Source organism: Chrysochloris asiatica, unplaced genomic scaffold (assembly GCF_000296735.1).
Source record: "Chrysochloris asiatica unplaced genomic scaffold, ChrAsi1.0 scaffold00319, whole genome shotgun sequence".
NCBI lineage: Eukaryota > Metazoa > Chordata > Mammalia > Afrosoricida > Chrysochloridae > Chrysochloris > Chrysochloris asiatica.
In genome coordinates this window covers 2,637,151-2,647,320 of record NW_006408837.1, presented here as the reverse complement: position 1 = coordinate 2,647,320, position 10,170 = coordinate 2,637,151, and the positions used below count along the sequence as shown (strand labels likewise).

At 54.7% G+C, this 10,170-nt stretch overlaps 1 protein-coding gene across 1 annotated transcript in view; it reads left to right on the top strand.

The window, feature by feature from the left end:
* Positions 1-10,170, top strand: part of HTT (huntingtin) — a 160,913-nt gene that overhangs the window by 137,234 nt on the left and 13,509 nt on the right. Inside the window, exons 46-54 of the mRNA XM_006875329.1 lie at positions 517-655; positions 1,414-1,536; positions 3,262-3,475; positions 3,675-3,820; positions 4,982-5,159; positions 6,072-6,167; positions 7,462-7,649; positions 7,971-8,097; positions 9,668-9,768. Of these exons, the coding sequence (XP_006875391.1) occupies positions 517-655; positions 1,414-1,536; positions 3,262-3,475; positions 3,675-3,820; positions 4,982-5,159; positions 6,072-6,167; positions 7,462-7,649; positions 7,971-8,097; positions 9,668-9,768 (1,312 nt within the window). The remainder of the gene's footprint in view (positions 1-516; positions 656-1,413; positions 1,537-3,261; positions 3,476-3,674; positions 3,821-4,981; positions 5,160-6,071; positions 6,168-7,461; positions 7,650-7,970; positions 8,098-9,667; positions 9,769-10,170) is intronic.

Below are 10,170 nucleotides of genomic sequence, written 5' to 3'. Positions count from 1 at the left end.
TGAGGGGACTGGACAGGAGTGTCCATCCATCAGTGGGTGTGGATGCTCCTTGTGAGGGGACTGGACAGGAGTGTCCATCCATCAGTGGGTGTGGATGAACCTTGTGAGGAGACTGGACAGGAGTGTCCATCCATCCATGCGTGTGGATGAACCTTGTGAGGAGACTGGACAGGAGCATCCAGACACCTGTTGGGTTTCGGTGTAGGTGGTCACTTCTGCATTGATAAAGGAAACCTTGGTTAGCCGTCCTGCTGACCACTGCTTGTTACAGTGTCTGAGCACACATGAACATTCTGGAAAAATTTGTAGGGAGTGAGCTGCGGTGGCTTGGATCCAGCAGGGCCTCAGTTTGCCTCATGACCTGCTCAGGTGCCGATGAAGAAATGGCTGTGGAGAGAGTTTGCAGCAAGCTGTGGCTGCTTTCAGAAGCTTCTGTCTCAACCGCGTGTGCCTCTAGTGCCCTGGCTTGCAGCGCTCCCATGGAGCCTACACACATCCTCTGTGTTTGCCTTTCAGACACCAAAGACTCTACTCCCTGCTGGACAGGTTCCGTCTCTCCACGGTCCCCGAGTCACCCAGCCCCCCGCGCCTTGTCACTTCTCACCCGCTGGACGGGGATGGCCAGATGTCCCTGGAAACAGTGAACCCAGACAAAGTAGGTGGCTGCTGTGTGTGTGCGTGCCTGTGTGTAAGCGCAGGCACGAGGGATGGTGTGCGCGTGCCTGTGTGTAAGCGCAGGCGCGAGGGATGGTGTGCGCGTGCCTGTGTGTAAGCGCAGGCGCGAGGGATGGTGTGTGCGTGCCTGTGTGTAAGCGCAGGTGTGAGGGGTGTGTGCACTTGAGGACTGCCGCCTTCCTCAGCTCCTCCTCGGAGAACCTGTGGCCAATCTATGGTAGTGGGGACGCAGCCTGAGGAGAGTCAGGGGTGTGGTGTCCTGGGTGTGACCTCTGGCACGTCTAGGGACGTGGTTGTTGCTGGTCCCCTCACTGCTCCCACTTCAGAGCTGGAGACAGTTTGGTGGCCTGCATGTCCCCAGTGCTGCCTGCTTGGTGTCTGCTCTGTGAGCAGGAAGCAGCCAGGTTGGAGGAGCTGAGATGGCTTCCTTTCATGTGTCCCTTGCTGAGTTTGGGGTGGCAGAGTGTTACCCGGTTCTCGACTTGCCTGAAGAGAGTTCAGTGCTCATGAACCTGGGTTTAAGACCCAACCCCTGACACATGGGACAGCAGGGACCCTAGCCCAGAAGCCGGGGACATGACTAACACAGTGAATCCCAGGAGAGGAGGACACACACACAGTGTGTGTGTAGGGTCTGGAACCCCAGGACATGAGGGGGTGACGGAGTAACAGCCAGTTGAATGGAAGTGGTTCACGTGCCCTCACTGCCTGTACCTCACACTCCACCCTCTCCTCCAGGACTGGTACATGCGCCTTGTCAAGTCCCAGTGTTGGATCCGCTCAGACTCTGCACTGCCGGAAGGTGCGGAGCTGATGCAGAGAATCCCCTCGGACGAGCTGAGCCCGTTCATGATGAACTCGGTGAGTGTCCATGGGGCTCTACGTGAGCGTCTGTGGTGGACTGGGTGACACGGAGGCTGCTGGACCCGGCCTCCTTCATGGCTCTGAGGTCTGCTGGCGGGACGGATCTTGCTGTATTGCTATTACTTGTGGGCGGAGCACTCCCCTTCCTGCCTTGGTGGCTGAGGCTCTGATCCAGTCGTGATGGGGTGGCATTTGTCACATTTTCCTGCGGGGAGTTCCTGCTCTCCGTGGGGGGTCGTGGGACACGAGAGGATACGTAGAATCGACGGATGAAGAAATGAATGAATACAATCGAAAGACTTTTCAGCGTGCTGTGCTGTCTGGCTGTTCTGTCCAGTTTCTGCCTCTGCTTCTGCCTCTACTTCCTTCTGCCTTTGCCTTCTTTCTGCCTTTGCTCCTACTTTCTGCCTTTGCTCCTACTTTCTCTACCTTCTTCCTCTTTCTCTTCTCCTCTCTGCTTCTTCCTTCCTCCTTCTGCCCACCCCGCTCAGCAAGTCTTTATTTTTGTACTCCTTCCCCCACAGTCCATGCACTGACACTCTTATCATTTCTTCAATTATCACACAGTTAGTCACAACATTCTTGCACCTAGTTATTAGACATCCTTGACAAAAATACTTCTGTGCTGTTCAGACAGACTGACCTTTATTTCCTTTCCCAGTATGTGGTAAACTGTTTCTTTTTGTTTCTACTAAAAGATTAAGTCAAACCTTCTACCCTACATAATGTACTATTATTTTCAATAATAAAGTAGTCATTAAATCACTTGGAAGCTATGTGGCATAAAGCCCAACCTGGCTCCTTGCTGCAAGAAGTATAGATTATTAAGTCAAAACTATCCTTCACTTAAGTTCATTATTGTCTGCTTGTTTATGCAGGTGTCTGTATGTAGGGGTTTGTGAATTCTAGCTAGTGACTGAATGTGGTGAGGCCTATGGGGGTAGGTCAGCTTGACTCTAATATGCTATCTGCTTTTGTGGCCTCACAAATGCAATTACTTAGGTTTTCTAATGAAAAGGAGTAATTTACACAATTTGTCTTTGTATTCAATCCACCAAGGCTGAAAGCAATTGCTGCTAAGCTAGTTTTTCCTAAGGTTTGTAGGATTCATAGTGAAAGCTGGGAATATTGCCATATTATATATTTTTACAAGTAAATTCAGGGCTAACTTGAAGGGAAGATAGGGGTCAGCTTTTGAGAGTCATTTATCGTGCATAATGTCTCTCTCCCCAGTGCGGCCTTGCCAAGCAATGGGAGTTAAGTGCTCCCTGCATTTTCCCATGGTCAAATTTGGAAGGAGGCAAGTTGTGTTTGTTAACCTTGCACAACATGTGAAGAACGCACAGACGGTCTCAGATTACCCTGGGTCTTCTATTGGCTCTCATAGTGATGTAGGAAGGAGCTGGAACAGTGTCACAGTGTAAAACCTAAGTAAAATCTTGTCTTTTAGTCAAAATCAGTAGTTCAAAACTACTAGGCACTGTGCAGGAGAGAGATGAGGCTTTCTGCTCCCCTAAAGATTGACAATCTCGGAAACCCTGTGCCAAGTCGCTATGCGTCGGAACCGACTTCACTGTACACAACCACCCCCACCTCCTTTACCCCCAGCACCCCCTCCATTACATTAGTCCTCCCTACTCGGATTCTCTGTTCCCTGGTGGGTGGGTGCTCCCCCTCCCCCAGTTGGAATGGGTGCTGACGTCCTTCGTGCTCTGCTCTCAGGAGTTTAACCTGAACCTGTTGGCTCCGTGCTTAAGCCTCGGACTGAGTGAGCTCGCCGGGGGCCGGAGGAGTCACCTCTTTGAGACAGCCCGCCTGGTGACTCTGCACCGAATGAGCAGCATCGTCATGCAGCTGCCCACTGCCCACCAGGTGTTCCAGCCGGGTGGTTCGGCCGAATCCTCTGCCTACTGGGCCAAGCTGAACGACCTGTTTGGTAAGGAATAGATTGTCTCCTTTGCTGACAGACTCCCACACCCTAGTACAGTGCGGTATGGAGTGAACATGTAGTCAGTACTGTCTGTGTCCTCCTAGGTAGACAACGTTTAACACGGTCACTGGGGCCACCTTTCTTTATGCACATAGCGTGGCTCGGGAGAGGTCAGTCCCCCAGAGCAGGGCCTTCTCTGTTTCAGGGGATGCTGCGCTGTACCAGTCTCTGACCACGCTGGCCCGGGCTCTGGCACAATACCTGGTGGCTCTTCCCAGAGTTCCTGGCCATCTGCACCTGCCCCCCGAGAAGGAGTGTGACGCTGTCAAGTTTGTGGTGATGACACTAGAGGTGAGTAGCTGCGGAGAGAACCAGAGGGCGTGAGAGGGGTGTTCTGAAACCAGGGGCTGTAAGCCTCCCACCCGCATGACGCTATAGCAGGAGCCCCGTCACCCCACTTTCTCCTCTGAGCCCCAGCCTCACCAGCACCTCACAGTGACTGTGGTGGGAGGTAACCAGACACATTCGCTGTGCCAGCTGCAGACCCAAGTGTGCCACCCCACACACCTGCCCTGTTGGTAAACGTTGGAGGGAAAGGGTGGGCTCTGGCCACAGGGACGCCAAGTGAACTGGAGACGTGCTGAGCAGCCCCCAGGCCTCGCCCGAGTCCTAGACGGGTGTCACGTGTGAGCTGTGTGTGACAACTTTCCTCATTCAATGCGGTCTTTGACGGCAGGCCAGGCCAGCCCAGCCAGGGAAGGAGCTTCAAACGCTACTGAGGGCCCTCGATGCAGAGACCTGAGAGCCGCAGTGATCTGGGAAGGGAGTTGTCTGAGATTTAGATTGAACCGCACAGCTGAGCTTTCCCGCCGAGGGGAACCAAGCACACAGTCCATGTAGCCTTCATCATTACCAAAGCGTTCTGCACACGGGCTGCATCGCAGGGCCGGGCTTGAGTCCTTCAGGCCTCGGTCCTTCATGAGCTAGGGGCTTGTCTCATAGAGGAAGGCTGGACACAAGCATGGCCCCAGGACAGAGTGGTGGCCGCTTACAAAGTGCCTGCTGTCCTGTGTCTCATCGCATGCGGTCCTTGCAGTTCCGCACAGTGAGGCCAGCCCAGGTCCCCCAGCTCGGAAGTGGCCCACCCGCTGTTAGCACTGCGGGCCGCTGTCTCCAAGTCACACTCCAGCCTCCGCCTGTGTAACTGGGCAGGCAAGCCTGCTGCCCGGAGCCCAGAGCCCAGAGGTTCTGAGCCGAGGGAGGGTTGCTGAGACAGTGTTGCCTAGAAGTAAAGGGAGGTGGGGGCAGCCTGCAGGCCTGCAAGAGCCCTGGGTGGGATCCAGCTGGTCTCGGGGGGGGCTTCTGGGCTGCGGGGCTGGGGTCAGGGAGTGGTGGGGTGATGAGGGGAGAGCAGAGAGGACAGAGCTGTGTTCCTGAACCCCTGCAGCCCTCATGTGTCACCGCCCGCCCGGGAGCTGGTGATGACGTGTTCCGTAACGTCCTCCTCTCCAGGCCCTGTCGTGGCATCTAATCCACGAGCAGATGCCGCTGAGCCTGGACCTGCAGGCCGGCCTGGACTGCTGCTGCCTGGCGCTGCAACTGCCCGGCCTCTGGCTCGTGATCTCCTCCCCGGAGTTCGTGAGCCAGGCCTGCTCCCTCATCCACTGCGTGCGTTTCATCCTCGAGGCCAGTGAGTAGACACGGGCCCAGAACTGCAACCCTCGTCAGGAACTGGGCAGGAGGGCTGACGTGGGCATGGACCAGCCCTGGAACTCACCTCTAGTGTGGTTCTCTCATCATAGCGTTTTAAGATTCTGAAGCGCTGTGTCCCTTGAGCTGTGATCCGAGATGATGGTTGCATTTTGCAGCCTTAGTCCTGCCAAGATGAATGTGACGCCCTGAAAGAGCTGCCTCGGTCCTGCTGTGGTCGCCAAGACTGTTTCTAGGCTGGGTTTAATGCAAATGGACATCAGAATGAAAGTTCCTCATTCTTTCCAAGGGACAGTGTTCTCAGGCAGGGTCATTAGCCAAGAGTTTGTAAAAATTGGGCACTATAGTTTACATGTTAGGGGTGTTTTTTTGAAGTTTTATGTTTTGAAATTAGACAATAGAGAATGACGTTTTGAAGTTTCTTATTGTTTAGATTTACCATCTGCGCATTTGTGGGCAACTGGAAAACCCCAGGGATCCAGGGATTTATTTTTTTCAAGCCAGGCTTCTAGGGTTGGGGGACAGAGGGTAGGGCTTATACTTTTATCTGTAATGAGTCATGAACTATCTGATAAAAACCTTTAGGGCTAGACATGGCAAATACGAGGGGGTTAGTTGGTGGAGAAACGGAATTAAGAGAGAATGGAGTTTTCCCACAAACTTTTAGGCAGTGAAAGCTTCTAGAACCCTGAATGCAAACATCCAAATTCTTGAAATTCAGGCACAGCTGAGAGGTGGGTACCCAAGTCGAGTGCCTCACGTTGTGGGTAGGAAATTGAGGACCCTCTCATTCACAGGCTGTCTGTCCCCTTGAGTGAGTGCCCGTGAGGCCGCATAGCCATGGGGACCGGGGTGGAGATGTGTTGGGAAAGGCTAGTTTGTCTTATTGCAGTCGCTGTGCAGCCTGGGGACCAACTTCTCAGCCCGGAGAGGAGGACAAACTACCCAGAGGCCATCAGAGAGGACAGAGTGGACTCAAACACCCCACGTACGTTTCCAGCCTCACCTCGTGTCTCTCAGCCTCGTGTCTCTCGGGGGGCTTGGAACTCACACCCATGGTGTGGTGGACGCAGAGGCTCTGTGGCTTCACGTACCTTAGTCACCACGCCCCATCCCTCCCCCTCCCGCCGCAGTCCTAGGTAGGCTCCCTGAGGGCAGGAAAAGGGCTTCCCCTGTGTCCCGGGAAGCTAAGTGACCAACAGATGTTTGTTCAGTTGTGAATGAAGAAATAGTGGTGTGGAATTGGGGGTCAGTGAGATGCCCACACGGATACCAACCTGAAGGGCTGTTTAGGAGGCGTTTTCAAACAGGGGGGCAGTCTCCCAGTCCCTGACTGACTCTAGATTTGGTCACGTGCTGCAGTTTTTCCTTCTCGATTTTAAAGTTGGTTCTGTTCTGAAGGGCTTGGTGAGGCAGCCACACCGCTTCCACAGCCCCATGTACAAGAGAGTAAAGCTTTCCTGGTCTTGTGTCTTCCCCGCGGCGGTTTTGTGTGAACCCATTGTAGGCACCACTCTGTCCATTGGGGGTCTCCCTCAGTTTTGCTGACCCTCGACTTTACCAAGCACGAGGTTCTCTAGGGACACACATGTAGTGCAGCGGTGCTCTATATAGCAGGGCCCTGCAGTGGTGGGTCTTTCTGTCTGCCATGGGCATGGAGACAATTCATCCGGGTTGTTGAGGAGGAGCTAAGTCACCGCACAGGAAGTACTGAGAACTAGGCTGGCATTTTTGGGGTTTGAGTCAGAAAGTGGGGGTCCTGGAGGAGCGTGTTGAATTTGGGGTTCATGTGATCCTGCTTGAGCAGTTGTTTTTGTCCGACTCCAGGAAGCTGGGTCTTGTACTCACCTTGATACGATGACACCTTTCAGGTGTCTCAGTCAGTGTTATGAAAGGCGACTTTACCTCGCTTACCATGTGACTTCACTCTTTAAATCCAGTGAGCGCACTGGATTAGGGTGCTGGACATTTGACTTTGCTGGACTGTGGGTACTATTCCTCTCCGATCCTAAATGTTTATCAACCCTACAAATCGTGTTTTCACACATGTTGTGTTCAGACCCAGTGTGAATACCCAGCAGCTCCCCCCCCCCCCCGCCCCCATGACTCCTTAGTCCAGTGCTGTGGGCAGGAGGGTCTTGATGGGCATTGTCAGCTTGGGGGGCAGGGTGAGGGCAGAGGATCATCTGGGCTGCCCACACGTCTCTGCCCTGGGTACCTGGTGGTGGGTCGGGTGCAGACAGGGAGCAGGGGCACCCTGACAAGCAGACATGTTTCAGCAGAGCTGCAGTACGTCACCAGAGCCTGTGAAATGGTGACGGAGATGGTGGAGGCCTTGCGGTCAGTGCTGGCCCTGGGCCACCAGAGGAGCAGCAACACGCCCGCCTTCCTCACCTCCGTCCTCAAGAACATAGTGGTCAGCCTGGCCCGCCTGCCCCTCGTCAACAGCTACACGCGGGTCCCGCCCCTGGTGAGTCCACAGCTTTCTTTCACCCAGGACAGTGGCATCCCGCTCACAGGCTTATTTCCTGGGCATCTTGTAAAGTGAGGTGAGTCATCATGAAGAAGGCTCGCTTTGACTCGGAAATGATCACAACCCCCTCAAGTCAGTGGTTTCCTGTCAAAGTCACACTTGGAGATTAGTCCCACGTCCCAACCCCTTCACATCAGTTTGCAGTAGGCTCCACTAGCCAGGCCTCCGCAGCCACTCACCCAAAGAGCTTGAGAGGGTGGGGTCTCATGGCACCACTGTGCTGATTCGACTTGGACATGTTGGTTTCTCGGTCCTCAGGTGTGGAAGCTCGGATGGTCTCCCAAACCTGGAGGAGACTTTGGCACAGTGCTTCCTGAGATCCCTGTGGAGTTTCTTCAAGAGAAGGAGGTCTTCAAGGAGTTCATCTGTCGGATCAATACACTAGGTACAGCAAAAGTGACATCTCTGTGGGAGCGTATGTGTCCATGCATGTGTACGGGAACCCTGGGGCCTTCTGGGTCACATTTATTACAAGTCAGGCTAAGTAAGTCAGCTACATCTCTGTGGGAGCATATGTGTCCATGCATGTGTACGGGAACCCTGGGGCCTTCTGGGTCACGTTTATTACAAGTCAGGCTAAATAAGTCAGCTTTAGCAAACACAGGCTGAGTCCTGCTTCTTGTGCTTGCCAGTTGGAGCCTGTTCTGTCATCCTTGGGTGTTCCGGTTCCCATGTACAGAATGCGCATGCGAGAGGCTAACTTGTGAAATCTCTGCTGCAGAGTTCCCAGTAGGGGCCTGCTGGAGTGGACGGTCACCTCGGGGCTGATGCAGCCTGAGCTGTACCCCCCACATATTTTGCTGGGTCGGGCCAGCAGAGAACTGGGGTGAACTTACACACTGGGGAGCGAGGCCACTAGCACACAGGGGGCAGCGGCAGGGGTTGTCCTAGAAGTCGCGTTCTCTGCTCCTGACCCATTTTGTCTCCCACTTTCCTGCTGGAGTTTCCTCTGGTGGGACTGTCAGAAGTCCTTGTCACTCAGCAACCTCCATCCACCTCTGGTCCCTCCCTCTGTCCCCTGAGCCACCTCCGCTCTGACTTCTGTACCTCTTGTGCTGCATTCAGTCCCAGGAGTTGAGGCTGCAGACAGTCCACTTCCCTTGCGGTCAGTGGGCGGTCACTGCCCTGTCCACAGTGGAAGGTGAGGGAGGAGCTTGTCCTCTGCTCTCTCCTGGCCTGTCGTCCGTCCTTCCTGCACCAGGCCCTGGGTTCTCTCGGGAGCTGTCAGTCAGACAGGCCCTGGGTTCTCTCGGGAGCTGTCAGTCAGACACTCGGGTCCCAGGACCGTTAGGCACTTCCCGTGCTTGTCTCTGCTTCTGCCCGTTTTTTTTTCCTTTTAGTCCCCTTCTTCCCTCACCCCCACCCATTAATCATCACACCTGTCTGCCTCTCTGTCCACACACACACACACGTCTGTAAACCTGTCTACGCCTCGAAGTCGGCCTCTGTGGTTCCAGTAGACCACAGAGATCCTGAGGTTTGATTTTTTTTCCTTCTCTTGTCCTCAGCAACCCTGTCACCTGTCACCTGAATGCGGGGTGGGGAGCAGGGGCATTGAGTACAGCCTCAGGAAGAACACTGACTGAAGCACACAGTGGTTGTCACCCATTGGTGGGGACACTTGACAGTGGCTTAGCCAGCAGCCGTGCCGTCACAGAGCCCTGGAATGTTCCCAAGTGGACCTTGTTGTCTTTCATCCTCTGTTCCTGCCATTTCTGAACACTTGGGCAGGAGAGACGTGGTTTAACTGTGCCCTTAAGCATTGCTGTGACGCTGTAGCTCACCCATCTGTGTCAAGTGGTCACAGCTGGAGCTGGGCATCCAGCCTGTCCTCACTCTGAGAGTGAGCTGATGTCTGTGTTTGGTGAAATGGAGGTGGTCGTGCTCCCTGAGTCAGAGAATGCTGTGAGGGGCCGCCCTCACCCAAGTGTCTTATCTCTCCTGTGTCTTCCCAGGATGGACCAGCCGGACACAGTTTGAGGAAACCTGGGCCACCCTCCTTGGGGTCCTGGTAACACAGCCCCTCGTGATGGAGCAGGAGGAGAGCCAACCTGAAGTAAGGCTGCGCGCAGGTTCACACTGCCATAGTGCTGCGGCCGCATCCCTGTGACGGGCAGGACGCGGGCCTGGGGTAGTGGGCGCAAGCAAGGCGGGGAGCGGCACTGCTCTGTCTCTTGCTCCGTCGTTTGGAAGGGGTAAAGCGCTTTCCTTGTGCCTCCTGCTCCAATCAGGAGCAACTCTCCCAGACCCGGCCAGTCGTGAGCAGCCCGCGCTGCAGCCCCTGTCAGTGCCCTGTCCCTGCTGTGGACACTCAGAGCTGTGTGGGATTTGAGTTCCACTGAAAGGCCAGGAGTGTGGACCTGTGGCTCTTGGGCCTGACTGTCCAGAGAAGCTGCTGCTGCTGCAGTGAGTTAGTGCCAGAGAGGTCCCCAGAGTGAGCCCGCTAGGATTCAGAGTC